We start from the raw sequence: 26,553 nt of genomic DNA on the forward strand, positions 1-26,553 counted from the left end.
GACTAGAGGATGAGCAGCCGAGATTGAGGAGAAGAGAGCTGAAGAGGACTGAGAGTGATGAGTGAGGCCCGAGTGATCTGGTTGTTGAGCTAGAATAAGTGAGGAGTTAACAAAGAGGCAAGAATAGATGATAGATGCTGAGTTGAGGTTGAAGAGAGGAGCTAGCAGAGAGCAAAGAGGTTATAGATGCAGTAACGCAGATGCAAGAGCCAGAGGTAAGTGAGGGTTGGAGTGCTAGCTGGGAGGAACTTTAGGTACTTGGAGTTTTTTGGTGTTTTAGTTTTTATCATACCATGATCCCCTTATCTAAGGATTGAAGATCGAACACCTATATGTAAAGGTATTGGTTCTATTTAGAAACTATGTTTTTCATTGGTGTGCATGTGCTAATTAATTAGTAAATTTAATATTATATAATTTTTTTTTTTTACTAATTTGTCCTTTTGTCTTAAGAAATGAAAAAGTCAGATTGGAGAACGTAAAGAAGCTCATTTATGATTAAACCAAAAGAATTTTCATATTGGATATTCAGTAATTGATGATACACAACCAACATTAAACTGTATATAAATGAAGTGCAACTTTTATCTATTTGCGTTACCTGGTAATTAATAATCACTTTATATTTCTAGCAATACTGAAATCCAGCTCTATCTCAGGTTTGCCTTCCAGTAGAACCAGGAATCTTTCTTAAACTCTCTGTATAATTAAACTCAGCCCCCAAGAAAAAAAAAAAAAACAATAAAAAACCTGATTAAACAACCAAATCCCGAACTAGCTAATCTGTTCACCAATCAAATCCAAGCCTACAACTAGGAAAGACAACCCCTGGAAAAGCAAGAAGTAGAAATGAACACCATGGGAGGATAACAAGCTTCTTGCAGCTGCTGTGAGCAGTAGAAAAGCAAGTGCAAGTTCCTTCTTGTATAATCTATTTCTTTTCTTTACAGGACAAACTTCTTGCTCCTTGAGTTTACTCAACTCTTGTAAACCAGACTCAGAGTTCCTTCTCAGTAGCTTCTCTTCTTTCTCCGCGAAGGCTAGCAGATCAGATTCAGATGATCTGCCTGTTTTCTTTGTCACGATCCACTCGTAAGCACTTCCTAGCTGAAACAATCCTGAGATCATGGCATTGAACTTTGTGACAGACATTGTGTTCTCGAAAAGAAGGTAAGGAACCAAGAAAGGGAATGATTTTGGTGCAGGAAGAATGTTCAAGAAAGACATGAAAATGGGGATATAACAGATCACCCACATAGGGAGCTCAGCTTCAGGTACAAACATGGTTAATGGAAGTATAATACAGAAGAGGGTGAATGAATAGAAAGGTAGTATGAGTTTCCTCAGAAGAAAGAAAAGAAATATAAGATTGGCCTTTTTCCAGAACGAAATCTGCAAAACAGAATAAATCAACTAATTAAGATTATAACTTGACAGTTACCATAAAATTTTTGAAGAGTTTGATGAGGGAATAAATAAAGATGATAACCTTGGAATTTATAATGGAAGACAGGCATAGGCGAAACAACTGCATAGGACCAGAATGCCATCGATGCTGTTGTTTCTTATAAGCTTCATAAGATTCTGGTAATTCACATACTACTTTAATATCATTGACAAAGATGAATTTCCAACCATTGAGATGTGCTCGAACTGCAATGTCCATGTCCTCGACTGTCGTTCTCTCTAGCCAACCTCCTGATTCCTGGAGAGCTTTGATCCTCCACACGCCTGCGGTTCCATTGAATCCAAAGAAATTGAGGAAGACGCCATTCACTTGTTGTTCTACCTCAAAATGGAAGCAGAGATTGATGTTTTGAAGCCTGGTGAGCAAATTCTCATCTTTGTTCACAAACGACCAGCGAGCCTGAACTAGACCCAGTTCTGGATTTGCCTGCCATGAATACACAAGATCAGTTTTTAAGTGATTTTTTTAAAAAAACACACTTAATTAGCCAGGACTGTTTCGTGGAATGAAATATATTAGTTACCTTGAAGTGAGGAATAGTCTGTTTGAGGAAATCAGAGTTTGGCTGGAAATCTGCATCAAATATTGCCACGAACTCATAGTCTTTAACATAATCACAAGCCATGGCTGATTTCAGATTGCCCGCTTTGTAACCGGTTCTGATTAGCCGATGCCTGTAGATTATGTTGACACCTCTTTGACGCCACGAAGAGACTTCTTCTTTAATTAGAAGTTGCAAATTTGCGTCATCTGAGTCATCTAGAACTTGAATTAAGATTCTGTCCTTTGGCCAAACAAGTTGACTGGCAGCCGCAATTGATTGTTCATACACCTAAATTCCACGTTTTACATTCCAAGATGAGAATCAATAAAGAGAGTTATGACACTCAGTTGTATACAACAGGGGTAGATATCAAATAATCAAACCATGAATTTGATATCTAAGTTTTAAATACGAAAGGAACAGTGCTCGTATAACCGATTATAAAGTTGAAAAAGCATTATCATAACCGAGATGATTGGGATGCATTTTTTACCAACCATTTAACTCTATTAAGGCAGTTTAAAAAAAAAAAAAAAAAAGGAGATTTGAGTTTTTACCTCTCTTTCGTTGCACATGGGAATCTGAACAAGAACCATCGGGAAACTCGAGTCATTTTCCACATCATAGGCCTGATCACCATCAATTCTGGGCTTCAACTTTTTGTACTTAATCCAAAAACAGCCAAGACAGAGAACCAGTCGATCAAAAGACTGGATCAAGAAAAGCAGAGTGCAGAACTTGGAAAGAGTGACGAGCAAAGGAGCAATGTAATCAACTCTAAAGGAAAGCCAGGCCATATAGGACCAATGAACGACACCTTCAACCTCCCACGAATTCACGTTCCATTTCTTGAAATGAGCGATGAGTTCTACTAGCAGAGCTACAACGGAGATGACAAGAAAAGCTTTGAGAAATTTGTACAATCTTCCTCTGCTTTTGGGCTCTTCATCGCTCGTGTCATCAGACAAGGTAGTACGTTTCTTGACTGAGACAATCATGGCTCGGAAAGCCGTAGACAGCCACGAAACACAGGTGAGAGCTTTGTTGGCTTTCAGAAGGAGAAACCACGTGAACTGCTTAGGACTTACGGCCTTGTCTTTATCAGGGAAGAAGGATGAATCTGAGCCGTGGATCTCTACTACCGAGAAGTTATTAGGCTTCTCCACCATTGTCACCACAACTGAGTTTGGAGCCATTCCAAGTCAATTCCAGGAGGAAAGATGAATACCCAGATCAGAATTTTGGCAAAGCAGGAATGGGCTGGGCTGGCTAGGGAATATTCCAATTTACGAGATTTCCATAGCAGGAGGGAAAGGTAGCTGTAGTTTTAAAGCTGGATCTTTGAAAAAGAAACAGAGATGTGGATGAAACTTGAAAGTTGAGAGATTGAAGTCAAAATCAAGACGTCTGCCGAGTGAGGAAAAAGGGAGGGAGACGAGTAGTGGTTGAATAAGATACTACTAATAAGGAGGGGGGAAGAGGGTATATATTTTGAGGTGAGTCCAGAGCAATTATATAAAATATAAATTGGCATAATTGAGCGATCCGCATACAACCAATCTGAGTCAACTTGGGAAGGATTTTGTTTAAGTAGGTCCGGTGGTCAACTAAAATAATAATAAATAAATAAAAAAACTTGGATTTTCTGGCGTGCGGAAAGAGAAAGTCCCCAAGTAAAATCTGGTAAATTTGTTTTGCAGAATAAGAAATTGTATTAACTGCAATTTTTAATTTTTTTTATTATTATTTACTATTTACTTTCAATGACAGTTGTTTAGATTTACAATAATTCTCGCTCAACAAATTGCGAGGAAGTTTCTATTTCCTTTTTTTTTTTTTTTTTTTTTTTTAATTTCTAAAAAGAAATGAATGAGATTAAGAACTACTAACAGTAATTTTTTGTAATTAAAATTTAATTATTTTACATCTTCGCATTTGGATTGTTGTCCGAAACCCATTCTTAGGTAGATTTGTGAGCACCCTTATTAAATTAAAATCACAAATTAATTTCTTATATTTTAAAAATTACGCTTAATCAAAGGTAATAAATATATTACAACATTTTAAATTTTTTGTTATTGAATTAATGTAAATTTTTCTTTTGGGTGTAGATAATTTCATTTCGATAGTCCGTATAGATTTTTATTTTTATTTTTTAAAAAATTAGCAACACAAGCATATGCACTTTTAATGTGGATCCGATGCATATTCCAAATTTGTACCTTAAGATTTATAAAATAAAATAAAAAATTGAATCATCCAACAAGACAAGAATTTAATGCGATGGGGTCTCTACAGTTCAAATGTGTCTTCTTTTTTGGTTTTTTTGGAAACCCCATGTGAGCCTACTTTACACGGACATATATATATAATTCCGAAGGCCTCTCAGTTAGTTAATACGGTTGTTTTACACGTGTGAACCTCACCTCACACTCGCAAACTTTTTAACGCAATTTTCTTCCGACTCACTTTTAATTTTATAAGAAGCGAACATTTAGTATTTTAATTTGGTTGTGTAATATTATGTATTAGAAAAATAGGACTTCTTCTTATTTCTCTTTCTTTAATATATCTACACATAATTATTTACTCATAAGAATTTTCTTGTTCAAGATCTATGGAGTAAAAAAAAAATTCTCTTTAAATCTACATATCCATCATAACTTTGATTACAAATCTACAGATATATTTATATTGTTTTTTATAGTTAAAAATCTTTTATGATATTAGAGTATAATAAACTCATAGATAAAAAAACTCAAGTCAAACGAATAACTTAAACTCTCCTAACAATATTAATTTTTTAAGTGAAAACTTACTATATCAATCTCATCCAAATAGTTTGTATTAAGTTGGAGGGAATGAGAACTCGAGCGCACTGTTGGTAACCAATTTGTTAGATGCGAACAACTATCATATTTAGGCAAGATTCGTGATGCGAGCACTCAGGAATAAAAACAAGTTTAATTTATTGATGGAACCTTCAAAAAAACTAACGAACTCGAGTAGTTCGCTCATCGAACATTGTCTGTGGATACAAGATGTTATATTAGTAATATACTACTTTTTATACATAAGCGACTCACTAACTATGGGTAAAGTTCGAACATAGATGTACATAATATAATAATTTCAAATCAAAATTTATTTCAGCATGAAAAATTACTTAAAAATTCTGTAAACAAAAAAAAAAAAAAAAAAAAAAGCAAAACGATTTTTTAGGAATTAAAATTACAAATTTGATTGATTCATTTTTCTATTAAAAATAATAGTAATTATAATTAATTTGTACACAAAATATAATTAAATATAAAAATTAAATAAATTAAAAGGATGATAAGGAATGTGAAAAATTGAAAGCACATGGTGTTGGAGTTTAATGTGGGTTGTAAGTTGTAACCTATCAACCAAGCGGTGCGGGTGAAGAGTAAAGATAATGAAATTTTGAATCTCAAACCGATTATTGTGCACGCTCACATGTCCGCACATCTCTCCCATGTGATCACCCACATCATATACCATATACACACACTGTCATCATCTCTTTTATGCTTATTAGAGAAATTAATTTAGTTTAATTATTGTAAATTACATTATTCTTTAAATGCTAGAAGATAACTTGAAATGAAATAAAACAGAACCAAGTACTTAATCCTTATCTGAAACAACAATGAGGAGAAACTTCAAGTGCATAAGAGAAGAGTGAGGCACCCACCAATGCCTTCCCTCGCCGACACAACATTTACTATCTATTTATGCATGCAATTATTAACTTCCACTAAACACCCAAAAGACAATCACTATGTAAGGAAAATATATATATATATATATATATAGAGATCATGAGATAATTTTGACAGCTTTGCTTCATCATGATTTGCAAGTGATAAGTTGATATATATATATATATATATAATTATCAGTGGATTGAAGTAAAATATAAATCTAATAAATAAATAAATAATATGGAAGGTGTGGTTACAATCCTAAAGATAACAAGAATGTGCGAGTGTCTCAAGCTGCTGGTTAAGATTCCCCAAGGGTTGTCTGTTGGGTGAGATGTCTGTGTCCACATCAATCTTGGATTCAGCCATAGCTGTCATCTTGCCTGCCTCCACAATTTCATACTTTCTACTTACAAATTATGAGGCAATTGCCTTATTTAAAATCCATTATTTTTTTTCCAAATATCCTAAAAATGATTGATGCGGTAAGATTTGACCTGTTGTCATGGGCCTGTAAGTGCGGCCCATTTCTAAACAATTATAAGCCAGTAGTTGTTCGTGGGCTTTTAGATTTTGCCCCAATTATCTTAAACGAAAACCCACATTTCAAAAATTATATTTTGGGCTTTTTGGTTTTCCTACGAACTGGCACCACTTCAACTTATTTATCATTTAGTTTATTTATTTATTTATTATTATTTTTTTTTATCAATAACTATTCGAATTATATATACCTCTTGTGTTTTGATTTTTGAATTCACAAAATTATTGCAGACGTAACTAACTATAAATTAGGATTAATTTTAAATCTTTGTAATTTTTAAACTAAAATTGAAAAGATAATAGAAACATTTTATGAAAAATATTATCCAACTTAAAAATTATTTTGAAACATCACAAATGATTCAAATACTAAAATAATAATTTACTCAAGATACTAAAATCTTTGACCAGGACGTGGTTTCATGATCTGCCATTTTTTGAATTTACAAATGTTTCACACCTTCTCATCAATGTTTGACCAACCAAAAGATTCAACCATTATATGAGTTGTTAGAGATACAATTTACCATCTACTATTCAAGTATTATGACTACTTTTGATCATAAGGTTAGCGATGGAGAACAAATTAAGAGTTGAAACTTACCATCTTTAAATCAAGTCACTAAAATTTAATTTATATATTTTTTTTTAAAAAAATAATGACAATTCAAATATCCACAAACCTCAAAATAATTCTTTTTTTCTTATAAAAAAAATGTATCAAAATTAGGAAAAACTTATTAAAATTTAATTAAATTTTTTTTTAAAGTATAAAATGTGTGATGCACTCCTGCATACAGTTACCACACGAAAGCATTACACATAATATCCAAATTTATATTGAACTTTTAGATATCACAAGTGTATTTGATGTTCCTCACCACCAAATCTTTATGTATTATAAATACAACATACAAAATCAATATGTTTGCTAAATATTTTCCAAGGAACTTTTGTTTACCAGCCAATATATAAAAAAAAAAATAAAAAAAAAATTATCTTTTGTGATAATCTTTTAATGAGCATTTTTGGTGAGCTAAAATCGGATTTGAATAAAATTTTGAATTATCGAAAAAAAATTATTGGCTATCTCAAATTATTATACAAAAGATTAAATTCACTAACTATGATTTTGTTACTAAGGGAGGAATCCTCTTTGTATTCATGGCAAACGGTCAAATGATTCGAGAAAAAAAAAAAAAAAATTAAATTCATATGTTAAAATGCAAGTTAAGTTAGAAATAATAAAATCTACGTTAGAGATGATTTTAATTAAATTTGAACCGGTGACTTTTAACCATTTAGTAAAAGTCAAAGTGTGAATTGGAATAATATAATTTTTCAATGTTAAACCCAATTTTCTTTAGAGAGAGAGAAATCCAAAGGCCCAAAAATTTGTAGGTTGAAATTTGCATACGGCGACTTCCAAAATTTGCCAAAAAGTTTTCCAGAGAGATCACCGTGAAATCAGGGGACACTGCCGCGTTCTTATCAAACGGTTCTAACAGTGCCACGTGTCTTACTCAAAATTTTCAGTGACTCCGACTTTTGGGCCTTTCTCCCCCAAGCGAAAAAACGCACGAACAATTATCATCAACCCATCAAAGCCTGAAAATCAATATCCTCCTCCTTTCGCTCCGCCTACTTCTAACCTTAATCTTGGGATTTTTCAAATCCCAAACGCGTTCGTTAACTCGTTTTTCTCTGGGGAAATTGTAAATGTAAATACTAAGAAAACCCATCTTCCTCATTTCTCACTCAATTCCCAAAACCCCGAGACATGAAATCCTCTGCTCTTTTACCAGAGAAACTCCATGGCTACAATTACAAGAAAGAGAGATGGATAAACCTGGGAAAATTAGCACCTGTGCTCTTCCCTTTTCTCGTCGTTTCTTTCATTTTCAGCTTCTTCATCCTCTGTCCTCCGTACCCTTTTCCCAAGTCCATGCCCAAAGGCGTTTTCTATCATAAACATCTCTTCATCAAACCCCAACGACAATCGCCGGACGGTAACCTTTTTTTCCTCTTTCATTTCTGTCCTTCTTCTTCTTTTTGCGTCTCTCTGTTAGCCATGGAGATGGATTCTCTGCATACACGCATGTTCTTGATTCTATAGGCTGTTCGGTTTTTGCAGGTGATCATTTAAATTCGCTGATCAAACCGTTGTCAGAAAACGAAAAGCTGATTACACCACCAAAGGGTATGTATACCGTACACGTAATCACCACGCTTTCACTAAAACAAAAATATTATTCAGACTGCGCTAATCGATATTTTGTAGTTAAAAAAATGGGAATGGAACTATAGATTTTCAAATTGAGAAATCTCACCTTGTTTTTTGGTGCGAAGACTATTTTGTCCAAAAATGCTGTTGTTTTTGTTCTCCGATTTGTAGTTTATGTATGTTAATATATAACTCTATTTTTTGGCTTTTTGCAGATGCTGAGAATTTGATCAAGCCAAAACCACTGCAACAGATTTTGAATAACCCAATAAAGGGTACAAGTGATTTCCAACATTTATATGCGTAATTATTCTGTTTGGGTCATAGAATTCTCATTGATTTTATCTGTTCTTGGTTCATGTAGGAAATGAAAATTGGAGCAAACCATTACCAGAGAAGAAAAAGAGTTGGAGTACATCAGAAATCAAGAATTTGAAGAAACCAGCATTAGAGGGTACCCCTTCTTTACCACCCATCTCTTCTTTTTACAGAAAAGGAAAAAAAGGGTCAAAAGGGAGTTCTCCATTATTACAATCCCTTTCACCTTTTGACAATTCCACGTCCCATTTTCTCCTTTTTAGGGAGTGATTATAAAAAACCAACTGCATTTTTAATGTATGTATTCCTCTTTGTTTGTGTAGATGACGGTGATGAGAAATGTGACTTGTTTAAGGGTCATTGGGTTCCAGACGCTAATGGGTCTGTATATACAAATTCAAGCTGCATAACAATTCCAAGCTCAAAGAATTGTTTTATGCAGGGAAGACCAGACAGTGGCTTTCTGAATTGGAGATGGAAACCAGATGATTGTGAATTACCCAGGTTCAATCCTAAATCCTTTCTTGAATCAGTCCGAGCCAAAAAAATGACATTTATCGGTGACTCAGTGGCCAGGAACCACATGGAATCTCTTCTCTGTCTCTTGTCAAAGGTTAGTTGTTTTTTCTCCCTTTTTTTTTTCTTTTGTTTTACTACAATTATACGCACCGCATTGTTGAATATAAGTCATTTAAAAAAGAAAAAAGGATAAAAAAATGATTCTTCTGCGTTTACGTATTCCAGCCATGTGATTCCATTCTATTATTCTATGGCTTCGTATTTAAGCAAATTTCATTCTTCTTGTGATTTGGTATTTCTTGGAGAATATGCGTGTGAATTCAGATCTCATTCACATTAGTTTTGATGGGTCAACCTGTTAGTAAGAGGGTTTTGAAGGTTCAATTCTTTGTTTTTGTGAATTTTACAGTAGTACCAGTACAAATCATATGGGTTAAGATAGCTGAGTACTTCAAAAAAAAAAAAGAAAAAGAAGAAAGAAACAATCCTACTTTGCTTATTTTGATTCAATGAAAACCAGTCAAAGCTAATTCTTGGTCCCAACTGCGAAAATTCAAGGCTATCTAAAGTCAAACACGTTGCTTTACCAACTTGGCCAAATTAAAATTAGCATTTATGTAATCTGTAAGTCTATTAAGTATGAAATCATTAAAATGAATGATGAGTGTAACGTGGCTAATATTTAACAGTAGGTTATGTTAGTCAACGTCATCATTATTAGTAGGTTAAATGTATTTTATTCTTTTGACAAAAAAAAAAAAAAAAAAGACCATTCAATCTATTTATTCATGCTTGCCTGTGTATTTCTCCTCAGCAAAGGCTGCTGCTTCCTTAGTATCTGAAGTCCTTAAATTTGAACAAGATAACAGCTATTGGGTACTTGGGTTTGGGCATCAAACAATAGAAATCCCAAAAGCCTAATTTAAATCTATTCAGATATTCAATTACGCTAAGTTTGATTGGGGCAGCTAAAAGAACAAAAAATTAGTTATTGAAATAAGATACACTCCTTTCTTTTTAGTTCAGAAACCATTATTTACCCTAGTTTTGTGTTATGCTGGACTAATGAACTAGAGCTTGTGATGTTGCAGGAGGAAACTCCAAAAGATGTTCACAAGGACTCTGAAGATCGGAATCGGGTATGGTATTTCCCTAACCATAACTTCACACTCTCAACCATCTGGACTAAATTCCTTGTGGACGGAGAGGAGAGAATGATCAATGGTTCAGGGGCTGGAATTTTTGATCTCTACCTTGACAAATTAGATATCAATTGGTTCCATGATCTCCCCACTGTGGACATTGCCATCATCTCAGCCGGTCATTGGTTTTTCAGACCAATTATCCTGCACGAGAGCAGCAAAATATATGGCTGTATATACTGTGATGAACCAAATGTTAGTAACCTGGATGTTAGTGTTGTCATCAAGAGTGTGTTTGAGGCAGTGTTTAGGCAGATCAATAAGTGTAACCAGTGCAAGCAAGGGCTCGTGACATTGTTGAGGACATTCTCGCCGTCACATTTTGAGAACGGGATGTGGAACACCGGTGGGGGATGCAGAAGAAACGAACCTTTTAGTGAGAAGGATATTAATGTGGAGAGTCATGATATGTTGATGAGGAAATCTCAGGTTGAAGCCATTCAGCAGGCGAAAGAGGAAGGGAAAAAGAGTGGGAAGAACTTCGGAGTTTTGGATATCACAAGGGCAATGCTGATGAGACCTGATGGTCACCCACATGCTTACTGGGGTAACAAATGGATGAAAGGTTATAATGACTGTGTCCACTGGTGCTTACCAGGGCCAATAGATGTGTGGGGTGATTTCTTGATGGCAGTTCTAAGGAGGCTTAGTTTAGTTTCCTAACCAAGAGGTTAGAGTTAGAGGTCAGAGAAATTTTTTGCAGTACATAGCTCTGTAGTTATCAATAATCTCCTCAAATTATTATTTATTATTATTACTGTTATTTAATAATACAAATCAAGAAATGTTCCCATATGCAAGTGTCTTCTCTGATGTTTCTCCACGAGGTTTCACGTATGATATCAAATGATTATGATACATAGTGCTGAAAAGTTTCATCGGACAAATGAAATTCAACCATATAGTTCCTAAAAGGGTCAAACAAATTTAAGTGGAAGAGTAGATTCATTTTTAAACCATATGCTTCACACTGCATTCCTGAAAATTAAGCCTTGGTTGATACCGGTTCAACCCACTTTCACAAAACCACTTCACTCATGTTTATCACGAGATTATGATAAAAAGAAAAAGCTACATTACAATCACTTGGTAAAGTTTAATGTTACAATCACTTGATAAAGTTTCAGATTCACTTCTTTTCATATTTAGACAAGCATGAATAAGATTCCCACTTGTTTTAAAGGCATGTTTCTTGATGGAGCTTTAAATCATGTTATGCCAGTAACTACTGCAAGGGGTCAAGACTGAAAATCAAATCAATCCTAATTTTCTCTTTGCAACATACAGTTATTCACAAAGCAAAGGAGGAGGTGACAAACATCAAATGACACCCTTGTGTTCGTGAACACTGAACAATGAAAGTGAGTTTCCAGGGAATTATGAGGACGCCATAACACACCTCCAACAGGCAGAAGATATATTACCAAGCATACTGCCACTCGTCTACACCAACTTGAAAAAACTTATCTCACTGAAGGACAGTAAGAATATTTCAGAGAATTTGAGCTTAAAAAGGCAGCAAAACAATAAGGTACCAAGAAAATGCTCCATTCCTATCCCTCATTATCAAGCAAGCTTATCCTATATCATCTTCCCCTAGGACAAGAGCAAAATGCAGCTGAAGTTGAGAAAAGTCATTCTATAAACCAATATCCATACAAATAACAATACAATCATAAAATATTACATTTGGAGAACCATAAATAACTACTAATTTAGGTCCAATTAAATCACAAACTCACACCCTTGTAATTGTTAAACTAATAATTTCATTTCACAAACCACACTGGAAATTAAAGTATGGTGAGTAGACACCTATAGGGTAAAGGTTAATGACACTGCAAACAAACAATACTTACCTCATGTATCTGCAGCTGAACTTGTAAATTAATGAGCTGAAAATTAAACTGGCATGTTTTAACATAAAAAAGTGATCCACAATGGTTCCATAAGAAAATGTTCTAGTGCAACAGGATGGATACTCTAACATGATATCCCTTTCCATTATCAGTGGCACTGGCAAAGCCACAGGTCATGTAACGAATTATTGGTCTGTTCAGCTTTTTAAATGATTAATAGGTGGGGATAGTGCGTCAAATATAACCGACGTATATAAAGTAAAGCTGATAAACAATCAAGAAGTTCTAAACTTCCATTTAAGAAATAAATAACAAGGTCAAAGCAGAAAAATGGGTTGAGATTCTTGTGGAATCAGAGATATGTTTCAGAAAAGGACTATCTCTAATAAAATAGCTGATCAAATACTAACTCGATTGCCCAAGTACAGCAGTTGGCAGTCTTGCTAAACTAAGCATGAAAAGAAGTGACTCTTAAGTTCCATAAAAACTCAGTCATTTCTTCAATTGGATGAATCACAACATACAAAAAAAAAAAAAAAAAAAAAAAAAATTCTGCTGCAACCAACAAATTACCATAGGCAAAAATAATGGTAACTTGATCCGTATGGCTTCTATAATCGCAGCGAGGCCATCCTCCTATAACTCCGTAAAGGAAGGAATCAATAAGTATGATTCTTTATTGTCCAAACCAGAACAAGATTATGCTCTTGACCAAATCAATTCTTCTGGCATCTAAACCAGAAGGAAACTGTAGTCTGAGAAAATTGCAAAAGCATAACCGACATCCCCACTAAATTTTGAATGCAGTATGGTCTTTGTAGGCATTATTCAAGAACATAATCCCATAATGAAACCCCCATATAAATCACAATCAGAAATAATAGCATCGTAGAGTAAAACAAGAAAATTGAAACTAATCTTCAAAACCATAATCTGCAATCTTCTGTTATGCACTTAAATCTATCAATTTATGATCTCACATTTTGCATCACACACGTAACACAGTCAAACATGAAACTGAACATCCAGCTTACATATCACAATGGCTGTTAAGAAGCTCATGCTTCAACCGTGTTACCAAGTACAAAGGAGAAAAGCTCACGAACCGGCGAAAACTCGACAAGACCAATATCCATTGCATACCCATTAACTGGCAACTTCAAGTCCCTCAAAACGCAAAACGCCTCGGCCATTCGGGTCTTGGGCACGTCCTGAGCAACGGAGCAAATAGGCACCCAAGAGTCCGCACGATATTCTTCCCCAATTTCAATCCCCTCCTTCTTCATTGTATCACACAACTGAGACTGGAACTGAAGCAGCGAAATAGATGGCGTAGGCGCAAGAAACAGGACGTTGTTGTCACTTGGGAAACTCCCAATCATCGAGAAAGACAACGGCAGTGCTTCTTGCTTAGAAGCAAAGGTTTTGATGACCGACTCAAGCTTTGCAGGCTCGATAAAGGAGCTGGAAAACAGGGTTATATGTGGCCGTGACTCGATATCGATCAATTGGGTACTGATTTGGCGACGAGCAAGCACGTTCCAGGCTTTCAAGACCTGGTTTTCAAGGGCAGGATCGAAATAGAGCTCGATGGCATAACCTTGTGACATTGAATTAAAAGTGCAGGACCCACAAGGAATACTAAATGGAGAAAAGAAGGAGAAGGGAAGATCAGGAACAGAGATCTAGGAGTAATACGGATAATAAGCAAAAAAATCAAGCAACCAACGAAGCGAAAACCAAAACCCTAACGACCAGAACACCCAAATGGGAACGATTCCTGGGAAATTAGAGGTGATAGAAGGCAGAGAAAAACCTTGAAAAATGAGGAGGAAAATGAGAGGCACAAAACGGCAAATTGTGAAGAAAAAGGAGAGATTGAGAGAGACTAGAAAGGGAAGGAAAAAGAAAATATGAATCTGGGGGTTTCGATCCGAGGGAGATGCGGAGAATAAAAGGGCAAATTAATCGAAAGGGTCCTTTGGGAGGCAGCTTTGAGTTTTCTTGGAGTTCCGCTAAGCTCAGATGATTATTCTTTTTCCTTTTTTCTTTGGCAACAACATATCCATCACCAGCTACCAAAGCCTAAAAGCCTTGCACCGATCTTTTCTGCCTCTTTATATTTATTTATTTTTAAACTTAAAAAGTGAGAGGCAGCTTATTTATGCCCAAGATAAATTAAACTGAAAAAATGTTAAATATTCGTAGTTCATCATTTTTTAGGAAAACAAACATCAAAAAATAAAGTTGTTTGCCAACAGCAAACCAAGAACTCCTGTAACAAAGACTAAATATAAAAAATAGATTTCACATGCACCAAAAATCATTAGCTTCCTCTAACAAGATTTAGTCATCATGTCCTAAGAAGACTCATTAAAAAAGGCAAACCCTGTTAAAGTTTTAAAGAATTATATATATATATATATATAATTAAGAGAACCCTAACAATCATCTATCAGTAACGATAATTAAGAAACATTCTCATATTTAATCCTAAAACCCTTGGAACCTCTCTTTACATCACCTTCATCAATTAAAAGAACTCAATCCATTCTCATTAGTATATGAGCTAGAAAACAATTCTTGTACCTCAACAACCTCCACTGTACAAGTCACCTCATTGCTACCAAAGTAACTTCTCCGTCAAGTTATAATAAATTTTTTTTATGTAAATCATTAACAATTTTATTGTAAGTTTTATGAATAATAAGAAAAAACGTATTTAAAAAAATAATAATTACAACGTTAATATCATATAATAATTAAAATTAATTTAAAAATATTTTCATTATTAATACAAAAACTCATGAAAATGCTACTTGTATCATTTTTACTAATTAAAAAATGTTAACACATTATTATTGTTTTTTTTTAAAGATAAACTAAAAAATTTGTATTCATAAAATTATTACATAAAACTCTCCTTATAGTTGTAAACATAATTTGTCCATGTCAAGTTTTACGTTACACCCCAAACTAGTTCTTTCAAAGCATAAATGAATCACTTAGTGATGGAGTCTATATTATTTATCAATAAACTTTTTTTGAGTTCATTAGTGTCATAATCTTAGTATAAAAAATCTTTAAAATTTCATAATCTCTCATACATAGGTAGAAGCCCGTCATGAGAAGTCAACTGTTTTTTTTTTTTTTAAATTAACTAACAATTCATACTCCACCATATAACCCACACAACCATCACCATCTATTGGCTAAGTTCTATTCCCTACTTTTTCAATAAGTTTCTCAAAAACATTACATAAAAAAAGGATGTATTGTTTAGTAATGTTCTGTAACAATATATTGTAAGAACACATGATCTAACTTTCGGAGATTTTGTATATCATCACAAATATTATAAATAGTTATCTCCTTGTCACATAATAAATCTTTTACATGTAATTGTACCAATAAAAATTACTTTGAGCATAAATTCATTAGAACGTAATTATTTTAGAAATTTTTTCCTTTTGAGAAAATGAGATAACAAGATTTTCTTTTAAACAAAATAAGGTGGTAAAGATAAAAATCTATTTCATGTGATGAAATTGAGTGGAAAACCTTTAAGAGGGAAATGTCTTTTGAACACTTGAAGTAAAATCAAATATGATTTTTAACATTCATGGCTGAGGTTTGAAAAAAGAAAACTTGGAGTTTTCTTTCAACACTCGGTATTTAAATCATCCAAGAAGGATGCCTTAACTACCATACAATTTTTTTTTTTTAAATTTTTTCATTTGCTTTAACTATAACAAAAATAGAGAGCAAGAATTAGCTCTCAAGTTGAAATTTTATTAAGAGAAAAAAAAAAAATAGCTTAGAACCTAAGGTTTCTAATACGCATGATCAAACTCTATCTAATACATGAGTCTAATCACAATGTTTGGTTTCTTATATTTTATTGGTACGATGGATATCTTGGCATATGTGTTTCTTTTTCTTTCGAAAGGTTTAATAACAGTTGTTTTTTTTTTTAATCCTTATCTCGCTTTTTCAAAGAAACATGATGCACAAGACGAGAGGATTCAAGGTTTGAGGAAAGCAATATGGTCTACCAAAGCATGGCATGGCTTCTTATCCTCCTAATTAATGTCTTTATTAATCAACACCAATTCTTTATAAATTGGCTACCTACACGGCTACCTAAATTGGCTAAAATTGCTCTCAAATTTACTACATGCTCAAGGACCAAATCTTTATAAATGCTATGCTGAATGAACACACATAAGTAAAATCTTTGCAATATAAACTAACCTAACATGTTTCTCTTGTCTTATTACTACTATTGACTTGACCATTGAGAGTTCTAGTCAAGACATCTACAACATCTCATAAATGTATTTGTTTTTGTTTTTAAGGTTGAAGAATTTACACCACTATAACACTTAAAAAGAAGTAATTTTTTTTTTTTTCTGACGTTTAAAACCCAAGTTTGGTACACACTAAAATTCCACAAAGTAGAAACACGTTTGATATGAATATATACATATATAACGGGTGAAGAGGAAAAGGCTAAATGAAATGCATTTAGGTATTTAATTAATATAGTAAAACAGCTTTTGGAGCATGTAGACAAGTGATGTTGTGGGATTGGGGCAGTGGGGCACGTATAAGAAGTGATGCAGAGTTTGGTTGAATGCGTGTGAGAGCATAGATCCAGGGAGCAAGTGACAAATTTTAAGATGAATAGAGAGGATTCTCACAATAAACAAGCTGTGTTGAGGATTTGACGACCAAGCCAGGTGAGATGATCGAGTTTCATGCTAACAGATTCAGGACCCACGCTCCATTTTTTCACATGATTTGATCTTTGCCAATTAATGGCCAACCTAAATCTTGTATTCATCTCTGTGTTTCTCTTCTACCATCTTTCTTTCTCAGTCTCTCATCATTTATAAAAAGCTATTCCAACTTCTCCTCTCATTCTCACAATATTCTTCACAAAGCCCAGGCCATCAGAGAAACATAACAATGAAGGTAATAATTTAAACACCCTACTTGGCTTCCAAATCTTTAAATATAATATATTTAATTTCCTATTTTAAATGTTATTATTTGCCACTTGATTTTGAAGCAGTTATTAGGTTGGATGCACCGTAAGTTCCGTCAGAACAGCAGCGACCTACTCAAAGATTTTGCCATTGGTAAGTTGTTCGCTAAAAATATAAAATATTATTAAATATTCCTAAAAGTGTGAGGTAAATTCTAAACACCGGTACCAATACCAGTATATGGTTGTTGCTTTGAATATTTCTGCATGGTCTGTTTTTCTATATATTTTTTTTTTTTTGTAAAGGTGGAGAATAAATCCTGTGTGGATGATTTTTGTCAGGGAATTCTTGTACTTGTCTTACAGGGCAGGCTTCAGTGGATGACCAACACTGCTACTCAAAGGCAAATTATGGGAAGCAATGTCAAAAAGAGCAGCTTCGAAAGTCTTTTGGTGGAGTTGAGTCAGCAAAAGGAGAAGAAGAAGAGGAGTACGAAGATGAATCAGTGTCTGAGCTATTCCACGGGTTTCTTGCGATCGGTACTCTTGGCAATGACCCAATATCAACCCCAACATTCGCCATCTCCGTCGATAACATCACGGAGAGGGAAACAGAAGTTACAGAGAGTGAGCTGAAGCTGATCAACGATGAGTTGGAGAAGGTTCTTGGAGGTGAGGGTCAAGATCATGAATACTCATCTGGGAGAAACAGTCATGTTAGCACCGGGAGAAGCAGCCACGGAAGCAGCATCACACTGAGTGGAAAAGCAATGGAAGGTGGTGTAGAGAGTACAGTGTGCCCACTTCAGGGATATCTTTTTGGGTCAGCCATTGAACTCTCGGAAACAACTGCATCAGTTGCAAAGAAAGAGCATAGGACGTCGCTGGGGGAGCTCTTCCAGAGGACTAAAATAGCAGAGGATCACAACAGCGGATCGGGAGGAAAGTGGGACAAAGAGGAAAAACGAGCAACCGATAAAGAAGCAGATAAATCCGCTGTGCATATCATGAAAAAGATGCTCAAGAAGAAAATGCTCCAGGCCTCCAGGACCTCCACTAACGATTCAGCTTCACAAGAGACAAAACTGCACAAGGTGCGTACTTTTACGCGCTACTACGTTGCATATGCATATCTATGGAGTGGTTAAACAAAGTTGTAATTAATAGAGTTTTGTTGGATATAGATCTTGCAGATGTTCCACAGGAAAGTTCATCCGGAAAGCTCAACATCACTCCAAAAGCACGGCAAAGCGGGGAACAACAAGAAGAACATGTGGCTTGATGGTGCAAACGACGTCGTAGCGCGGCAGATGCTCCTGCAGGATGAGGACGTAGCCACACTTCCAACAAGAATTATTTCAAAGGAGCCGATAAGACGCAACAAGAGCCAGTCAAACCCATCTCAGTTTACTCTTACCACAACCGACTCAAATGGCAACAGGGAGTACTGGATCAGAACTGATGCAGATTGTAAGTGTCTCTCGCTCTTTTACTTTTATGTGTGTTTTCTTTATCTTTTCAATTTCAAAAAGGAATTAAACTTGTTGCATTTTTACTGATTTAAACATTCACCATATTTATGGACTTCGTCATATTGAGCACAAAATCATATCGCAAACCTTACCCTCCCAATATTGGGCCACTAATGTTGGTAAGACATGCATACAATTTACTACACCATGAAGGTCCTTTTAATTGAAAACAAAAAAAAAAAGATAAGATAAAGATCTTAAAGTCACTTTGCAGAAGCAAGCAAATCTTTTTTTTTTTTTTTTCTCAATAATAATAATAATAATAATAATAGTAATTACACTATTGTTTTGAGGAAGACTTACTACCTTCAGCTGACAATTACGTCAAGAAATTAGGAACTTTTTTTTAATTTTTTATTTTTAAAAAAATTATTCGAAAATTTAATATATTGCCATGCGGTAAAAATTTCATAAAAATTTTTAAAAAATTAAACTCCAAAAAATTTTAAATAAAATATAAATAATGCATTCTAGATTTTTATACATTTAAAGGAACTTGGAATTCGATGTTTTCAAATATTTCGTTTGAATTCTTTACGATATCAAACTTTAATATTTTTTACTAGAATTCGATACGTCTTAATTAAATTAAGCAGAATATTTAGACGAATTTGAAAAAAAAAAAAATAATATTTTGTTCAATCGTACCCCCTAAAAAAGAATGATAATAAAACCATGTAAATTATGATTGCATTACTTTTTCTAGAAATAAGTTTTTAAGAATGTACTCTCACTGTCCCTGTACACAACTTAAAAATACTATAATATAAGTAATTGGTTGTGTTATCTTTTAATTACTTTAAAACTTTTGAAATAATTTGTGACAGATTTATATATACATACATATACATATATATATATATATTTATTTATGTATGTATGTATGTATGAAGGATAGAATATTTGACCTCAAACTACTAATTCTTTTATATGTATCAAAATTTGCAATTTTATTATATCTTTTACGATTTATTCATCAATTATTTTATTTATTAATATAACTTTAAACTATCTAAAAAAAAAAAAAATCAAAAAAATTCTTCTTTCTCATTCTAGAACTTTTGTGCTTTCTTTAAAATTTGATACAAATGTATTTTTAGAATCTAGTTTGCTTGTTAAGAGAGTATTATAAAAAAATATATACTAATAAAAATAATGAAATATACCGTCTTATATTAATTTAACTTTTTAAAATAACTAACCATGTTTAAATATTTAAATCAAGTTAGTAAGAAGTGCGGTTCTTGTGTGTTTGTTTTAGACTTGGTATTGGAGCTCTAGAAGATTGGCATGAGGCAAGGCAAAAATGGATCCAATACATACATATGTGTGTACGCTTTTTAGCATAATGTAAATTTTTTAAGGATTGTTCCTACAAGTTTACTGATAAGCGAGTTGTAATGTTAAACTGTGAACAGTTTCACGAGTTGAATAAAGTAGATATGTGAGTGTTTATGCTACGAAGAATTTGAAGGAAATCAATGGATAAATAAGGAGATGCCCCTCCAAGAAATTTACTTGTAAGCAAATGTATGAGATTTATGGGTTTTTATGTGTGCTTTAATAATGCCTTTTGTCAAGGGTTATTATATTACAAAGAATATTTCAAATTACTACATCTACTTATTGCTTGTATACTACATATACTTGATGGAAGTACAAATCAATACATTATTTTTAGTCAATTATTTTGATAACTTATATAATATCATCGCCACAAATGACCAACTCCTCATCTTTAGTGTTCGCTATCTCTTCTTTTTGTCTCAACATTATAAATCAAATTTTTACTTCGTCTATACTATTTTATTCTCATTCTTTCTCCGTTAAACTTTTTTTTTTTTTTGATATTCAAGCAAAAAATATTTTCTTACTTGAAAACTCATTCAAAATCCATAGTAAACAATGAAATTTCAACAAGATAAAAAATGTTAATAGCATGACTTTTATTTTCTTTATTTAAAAAATTATTATTATTATTTTTATAATCGAATTTGATGAGTTGCAGATGAGATTTGAATTTGTTATAAGAAACTTCTATTGCCCATGTTGAGAATAAAATAAAAATTAAATGCACAAAATGTTAGTCGTTCAATCAGCATCACCAACATTCGTGGCCATATCTCATAGTTGCATGCCTGCTTGGCATCTATGCAAAAAATCATGCTAATGTTGCCCGCTTTCAATGGAAAATATTTTCATTTACGTCTCTAATTAATTACAGAATTATCATTTTGTATTATTTTTATTTCATTTTGGTCCCTAATTGTAAAATTATTAATTTTCAAGGGTTTTTTTTTTTTTTTAAAAAGTAAGTTTTGAAAATTCTTGGCTTTCCTAAAATTTCAAAAGTACCCCATATCTGTATATTTAATTTAAAAATGCATTTTTTTTTTTTTACAATTTTACAAAATTAATATATTAATTCTCCCAATAATTTTTAAAACGTTAAGTCCAAATTTCAGAGTGTTAGATGGAAATATATCGTCGGAGGTATTAGTAAAAATAATTAAAATTTAAATAAAATTAATTAAAAACATATTAAATAAAATAAGTCTCAATTTCTTTTAACCATTTTTGATATGGTTTTTTAATTAAATATCTGAAATAGGTTCAATTAATTTTCAAGTAAAACCTCTTTTGTTTATTTATTGTACGTACACTCGCAAAACATACTTTTAACCATTTTCAAAATGGGTCAATTTTTATTTTCATTAATTTTTGAAAAATATATTAATTTTATAGTTTGATATCTTAATACTCATTACATGTCCATCCAATCCGTTCTCTGCGTATATTAATTAATTAATTTAGGCCGGTTTCAAATCCAGTAAAGACGATAAACCGGTTCTTAACAAAACACCATACGAATTCCCCTCCACTGGATAGGCGACTGAAACTAGTCAGAATCCCCAGCCAAAATCCCTTCCCTTTCAGAGCACCCCACAACAAAAATGGCGACACTCACTGCATTTTCTACTTTCCATTCTATCTGTAGCGTTGCTACTCCAAGAACTAACAGTTCTTCGCTGACCCATCTTTCTTATCCTCCAAACTTCCATCTCCACACAAGCAACAGCAGTTGCATAATCAATGGCTTTAGGCCCTTGACATTCTTGAGCAAGGAAAAGAGACCGAGTTTTAGACTGCTGAGATCGGTCGAGGAAGATACCTTAGTCCCTGCGCAACAAGTGCAAGGGGAGACAGAACAAGCCGACAACGAACAAGAAGCAAATCAGCAACAAGAGACTGTCTCGATCCCTGTCTCTCCCTCCGACACGCTCACCATGCTCTTCCAGGTTTTTATTTTGTTAATATTTTACTATCGTTTAGCAGTTTTAATGTTGTTTACTTCTTTCCTTATAATTTGTGTGATGTTGGGGTAGTGGCTGGGGATTTGGGCCTTGCTGATTGTAGATTATGTCTAAATTTGAGTCGAATGTACATGGGTGGTACAACATTTTGTATGTTATGTCTTGCTGTTGTTGGTTTGTTAGGTCATTTTTAGTTACTGCAAACGATCAAGATCATAGCTACCAATCACTCTTAAGAAACCCATTTTTGTTTAAGAGTCGCTGACACACACACACACACACGTAGTTCTTTTTAAATTCATACGAGGATGCTGCTGATTTTTAATGCTTCATTATGTTATTAAATTCTCTTTATGTCAATCATATATTGTGAGTCAACCTGTTACTTGTACTGGCTCCTGGATCAGATAAGAACCCTCTATGACATCTTTTGCTTTGGGTTGTGGGACTACCCGTTGAATGCAACTGCTTTAAGCCTTCATGTTGAGCATTCTGTTTAATGGACTACTAATAGTCAGTTTTCCCATATTTGAAGGCTGATGGAACCATGAATGAAACAGCTATTCCTACAGTTACCAAGGCCTTAAAGGTAAAACTTCCTGCCATACCTAATATCTTTTCTTCGTAACTTTGTTATTCATATGCTTGTATTGCTTACTTTATTTTAAGCTTTTCCTTAGTTGATGTAAAATTAAAATCAAGTGATTGAAATTTTGCAGTTAGCTGAGCTTGAAATCTACTCTTTTATATATAAATTATCAAAGTTGGAAGGGTTGAATATGCTCTTTTCAAGAAACAGCCCACTGTTTCTAAATTGGTCTCCTTTTCGTTTGTCAATGAGAGGGGAAATTAGGCAGAAGGTCATCCGAGTAGGGAGTGATTTTCAATTTCATCAGACAAATTTTCAAATATTATATTTTCATTACGTACTAAATCATTTCAGTCTTATGACTCTGTCACTATGTGTTTAATTAAACTGCTAAATATTACTTTAGAGCCGATTGTCACTAATGAATGTTGGTTACTAAAAAACTTGCTAATCATGGACTTATTCGCTCACTGGCTAAAATCTAGTAACTCTTTACTTGTTAACGAATGGTGCAAGTAGCCAATGGCAGATGGTTCCACTAGCCATCTCTGACCAGTCAATGAATGGATGTGTGGCACCATTCTCGCACATCAATGTTTACATGGGTGATTGTTGAATGTGTGACATGTAACTGTCTAATTTGCTTCCTGGTGATGCAGCAATTAAACCTAGATGATTTGATATGTTCAATGCCATAATAAGATGCTTTGCGGTTAAAGGGTGAAATTGAAACTCACCTTAGACGAGATATCTTGGTTGTAATTTATCCCGTTCAGTTAGCTGACAACGTGTTATGTTTATTCACTAAAAGTTTTATTTTTATGGATGAAAAAATTGTTGGAATATAAGTGTAGATATTGTCTCTCATATTGATGGATGATTATGTTTTACCTTTTGACCGGTCAAATTTTCTTATTAAATATTTTCCAGGAAGCTGAGGGCATTTCCAATTTGAAGGTCCAAGTCCTTGAGGGTATTGCTACTGTTGAGGTGAGGTTTCTTTGTTAATAGACTTCTAGTTGATGTTGATCTTTATTTCTTCTTATTATGGCATGTCACAGTTTTGCTGGATAGAAATTGTGAACATTGGTTGTTACTGAATACACGAATCGACTAGTAAACTTTTACCTGACTCTTTTCAATTGTCAAGGCTCTGCATTGCAATTGGCTTGAGATTTTGTGTCTATAATTTTCCATTTATTATGTTGCAATCGAAAGTTGTCAACTTACCAAGAATTTACATGGAAACATGATATTTTGTCTTGTCCTTCCAGCTAATAAAGCAAACAACGGTTCAAGCTACTGGGGTGGCTTCCAACTTGATTGAGATCATGCAGGGTGCAGGATTTAAGTTGCAGACTTTGAATTTAAGTTTTGATGATGAAGAGGATATTCTTGTCTAGATTTTGTAGGTTGATCGCAATAGGTGACAGAGAGAGCATTGAATCATTTAAGTGCTTTTCCCCTCTTTGAACATACTTGTAAAAAAATGTACCAATCTCTTGTGGATTTCATAGGCAGCATGCCAGATCGCATCAATTAAAAGTTGTGTTGATCAAAACTTTGTGCTAGTGATTATTCATGCTATTATTTCTAGATACTGCTACCAACATTTTGAAATGGCTGGTTTTCATTGTGGAGTCATCAAATTTTCTACTTGGTTTGGAGTTTCTGGTATGGATGTCTGCTGAAGATTTAATCTACTCATTGTGGTTTTGAGCTATGGGAGTTTTGGAATGATGCCTCTGGGAAAAGGTTATGAGATTTGGTATAGTTTTGAGATTTTGTAAAAAAATTTGTCTCCCGGTGGATATTAAAGTTTTCTGTTTTGGTGATTTTAATATAATATATGAATAGGGAAAAAAATACAAGGAAGGATACCTTCAAAAAGAAGGAGTCGGGTTTTTCATTTACATAGTGATTTGAACTTGCAACATAGACAAAGTGGTGAATTAGTAAGAAAAAATGAATTTGGTCTGTTCTTATTATTTGCCTTGTGGGGGTAGATATGACATGATTTGCACTGAAGATGGAAATAAAATCATTAAGAAAAACTAACAAAGGTAAAATAATCTAGGTTAAATTAAGAATGTATGGAGTTTAAAAAATGAATTAAAGAAAAAATTTAAAAGGGCAAAAGTAAACGAGTTAACATAGATTAAATGAAATATCATTTAATAAAATTTTGATTTAAAAGAATAAGTGAGGACATAAATTATGCACTATTTTAATAATTAAGATAGACGAAAGACATTAAGATAGAAAATGAGCAAATTGTAAGAATTTGACAAAAGAATCAAAGTACGGATAGTCATGAAACCCATTTCATTTAATTAGGTATCAAGGAGGGGAAGGTGAGTGTGTGGCAAAAATTCGGTGGGATTTGTGGTGAACTCCACTCATAGATAGATAATATAAAACCTAATTCAAACGTGGATAAGTATGTGTGTAATAAAGGTCACCTAATAATGTATTGTTATGACCAATTCTAAATGTGTTATATATCTGTGTGCCAGTCTATTTAGTTAGGAGGATTCTTTTCACTTCTCTCTGATACCGATGTAAACGCATCATACGATGAAATCTACTTTGAAGTTATGTGTGAAAATTCGTTTTTGTGAAGTATGTGAAAGTTTGTGTTTCTTAAGTATGTAAGTTGTGAGTGTAGATATTAGATAAACATTGTGAAAAGAAATTTAAAAAATAAAAAATAACTGTTTAGATATAAGTGCAGATAAATAGAAAATATAATGAACTTTACGAAAAATAAGAAAAAAAAATGATCAAAATTGGTCGGTTTAGTTAATTGATGTAAAATTTCAACAACACGGGTACGATGGTACATATATAGAAAAAAAAATAATATGAAGATTTTATTGACACTACTAAAATTAGTTAGAGATAAAACATAAATTTAAAATCTTTTATAAATTCAAAGTTGTAACTTCCTATAATGTATTATATCTATTGCATGATTGCGTGCTTTTGCATTTTGCATGTAGTGTTAAAATACTAGTTGTACTTATTAAACAAGTGAAATTCATCCAACTTCATCATTGTGTTTTACAGATTAGGTGAATCTGAAAGTAAGTGTCGGACTAGTGAAGAACAAGTAAAAGAAGTCTAATTTAGACTAGAGATTATGCACTAAAAGATATTCCTGTTATATTATTTTTTTTTAATCTCATGTATTGTAACTATATTTACAACATATTACAAGGGATGTATAGTTATTTTCTATAATACAGTCATTTGTATTATTATATTTGTTAGTTTCAGTAGTTGAAAATGTATGGATCATATGAACATGTAATAAGTATATAGCATGAGATAAACATTTGGTATAAATATAATAATAACTTATTTCTATTTATATATTAGTATCTGTATTTGATGCCATGATATATATAATATCTTATATATTTAAATCTTCCAAAAGTAGAAACATAATTTAATTTTTAGTTAGATAAGTATAAATTTAAGGACTAAACAATGATTAAAAATTTTAAAAGTAAACCAATATGAAAATATAAATAATTTCTTTTTAAGTTAGGTAAAGAGAAAGTATAATTTCTTATTAAAGAGTCTACTTGATTGTAATACATTTGTTTCAATCTTATAAAACAAAAAAAAAAAAAAAGCAAATTGTTAACTAATTTTTTAATTAAATTAATTAGTAAAATTTTAAATTTTGAAAAGAATTAATTGAATAAATTTAATATAATT

The 26,553-nt window shown here is 33.1% G+C and overlaps 5 protein-coding genes across 7 annotated transcripts; 3 read left to right on the top strand and 2 right to left on the bottom strand.

Annotated features, from left to right (window-relative positions):
- Positions 1 to 605: 605 nt before the first annotated feature.
- CSLC04 (Cellulose-synthase-like C4) lies at positions 606 to 3,539 on the bottom strand. The gene is made up of 4 exons (XM_022056644.2): positions 2,570 to 3,539; positions 1,992 to 2,300; positions 1,490 to 1,894; positions 606 to 1,392 (listed from the first exon to the last, which is right to left on the bottom strand). Exons 1-4 carry the CDS (start codon positions 3,206 to 3,208, stop codon positions 775 to 777), a joined length of 1,971 nt encoding a protein of 656 aa, XP_021912336.2. The 5' UTR covers positions 3,209 to 3,539; the 3' UTR covers positions 606 to 774.
- Positions 3,540 to 7,846: 4,307 nt separating this feature from the next.
- On the top strand, positions 7,847 to 11,338 carry TBL22 (TRICHOME BIREFRINGENCE-LIKE 22). The gene is made up of 6 exons (XM_022056636.2): positions 7,847 to 8,289; positions 8,415 to 8,480; positions 8,720 to 8,779; positions 8,869 to 8,958; positions 9,146 to 9,435; positions 10,433 to 11,338. The coding sequence occupies exons 1-6, from the start codon at positions 8,061 to 8,063 to the stop codon at positions 11,204 to 11,206; spliced, it is 1,509 nt and encodes a 502-aa protein (XP_021912328.1). The 5' UTR covers positions 7,847 to 8,060; the 3' UTR covers positions 11,207 to 11,338.
- A 1,953-nt stretch (positions 11,339 to 13,291) lies between these two features.
- LOC110826039 (uncharacterized) lies at positions 13,292 to 14,545 on the bottom strand. Its single transcript, XM_022056617.2, has one exon. The coding sequence runs from the start codon at positions 14,010 to 14,012 to the stop codon at positions 13,461 to 13,463; it is 552 nt and encodes a 183-aa protein (XP_021912309.2). The 5' UTR covers positions 14,013 to 14,545; the 3' UTR covers positions 13,292 to 13,460.
- A 2,342-nt stretch (positions 14,546 to 16,887) lies between these two features.
- LOC110826049 (protein LAZY 1-like) lies at positions 16,888 to 20,588 on the top strand. 3 transcript variants are annotated; one of them, XM_088210515.1, is made up of 6 exons: positions 16,889 to 17,144; positions 17,284 to 17,379; positions 17,480 to 17,546; positions 17,735 to 18,486; positions 18,577 to 18,862; positions 20,186 to 20,587. In XM_088210515.1, the coding sequence occupies exons 2-6, from the start codon at positions 17,374 to 17,376 to the stop codon at positions 20,203 to 20,205; spliced, it is 1,131 nt and encodes a 376-aa protein (XP_088066641.1). In that variant the 5' UTR covers positions 16,889 to 17,144; positions 17,284 to 17,373; the 3' UTR covers positions 20,206 to 20,587. The 3 variants fall into 3 exon arrangements, with proteins under 3 accessions (XP_021912321.1, XP_088066641.1, XP_021912320.1); XM_022056629.2 differs by having other exon boundaries at positions 16,888 to 17,379; positions 17,759 to 18,486; positions 20,186 to 20,588; XM_022056628.2 differs by having other exon boundaries at positions 16,889 to 17,379.
- A 1,159-nt stretch (positions 20,589 to 21,747) lies between these two features.
- On the top strand, positions 21,748 to 24,388 carry LOC110826047 (Heavy metal transport/detoxification superfamily protein). Its single transcript, XM_088210516.1, has 4 exons — positions 21,748 to 22,223; positions 22,774 to 22,827; positions 23,758 to 23,817; positions 24,102 to 24,388. The coding sequence occupies exons 1-4, from the start codon at positions 21,879 to 21,881 to the stop codon at positions 24,228 to 24,230; spliced, it is 588 nt and encodes a 195-aa protein (XP_088066642.1). The 5' UTR covers positions 21,748 to 21,878; the 3' UTR covers positions 24,231 to 24,388.
- Positions 24,389 to 26,553: the final 2,165 nt, after the last annotated feature.

Source organism: Carica papaya, chromosome 1 (genome assembly GCF_054855325.1).
Source record: "Carica papaya isolate Zhongbai chromosome 1, ASM5485532v1, whole genome shotgun sequence".
Classification (NCBI taxonomy): Eukaryota; Viridiplantae; Streptophyta; class Magnoliopsida; order Brassicales; family Caricaceae; genus Carica; species Carica papaya.

Coding starts and splice junctions, on each gene's coding strand:
- LOC110826039 (XM_022056617.2), bottom strand. CDS start 14,012: ATGTCACAAGGTTATGCCATCGAGCTCTATTTCGATCCTGCCCTTGAA.
- LOC110826047 (XM_088210516.1), top strand. CDS start 21,879: ATGGCGACACTCACTGCATTTTCTACTTTCCATTCTATCTGTAGCGTT. Junction 22,224..22,773: donor CGCTCACCATGCTCTTCCAG/GTTTTTATTTTG, acceptor CCATATTTGAAG/GCTGATGGAACCATGAATGA. Junction 22,828..23,757: donor CAGTTACCAAGGCCTTAAAG/GTAAAACTTCCT, acceptor AATATTTTCCAG/GAAGCTGAGGGCATTTCCAA.
- LOC110826049 (XM_022056628.2), top strand. Junction 18,487..18,576: donor AAGAGACAAAACTGCACAAG/GTGCGTACTTTT, acceptor TGTTGGATATAG/ATCTTGCAGATGTTCCACAG. Junction 18,863..20,185: donor GATCAGAACTGATGCAGATT/GTAAGTGTCTCT, acceptor TGTTTGTTTTAG/ACTTGGTATTGGAGCTCTAG.
- TBL22 (XM_022056636.2), top strand. CDS start 8,061: ATGAAATCCTCTGCTCTTTTACCAGAGAAACTCCATGGCTACAATTAC. Junction 8,780..8,868: donor TTTGAATAACCCAATAAAGG/GTACAAGTGATT, acceptor TGGTTCATGTAG/GAAATGAAAATTGGAGCAAA. Junction 8,959..9,145: donor GAAGAAACCAGCATTAGAGG/GTACCCCTTCTT, acceptor TTGTTTGTGTAG/ATGACGGTGATGAGAAATGT.
- CSLC04 (XM_022056644.2), bottom strand. CDS start 3,208: ATGGCTCCAAACTCAGTTGTGGTGACAATGGTGGAGAAGCCTAATAAC. Junction 2,301..2,569: donor CCATGTGCAACGAAAGAGAG/GTAAAAACTCAA, acceptor CGTGGAATTTAG/GTGTATGAACAATCAATTGC. Junction 1,895..1,991: donor AGACTATTCCTCACTTCAAG/GTAACTAATATA, acceptor TATTCATGGCAG/GCAAATCCAGAACTGGGTCT.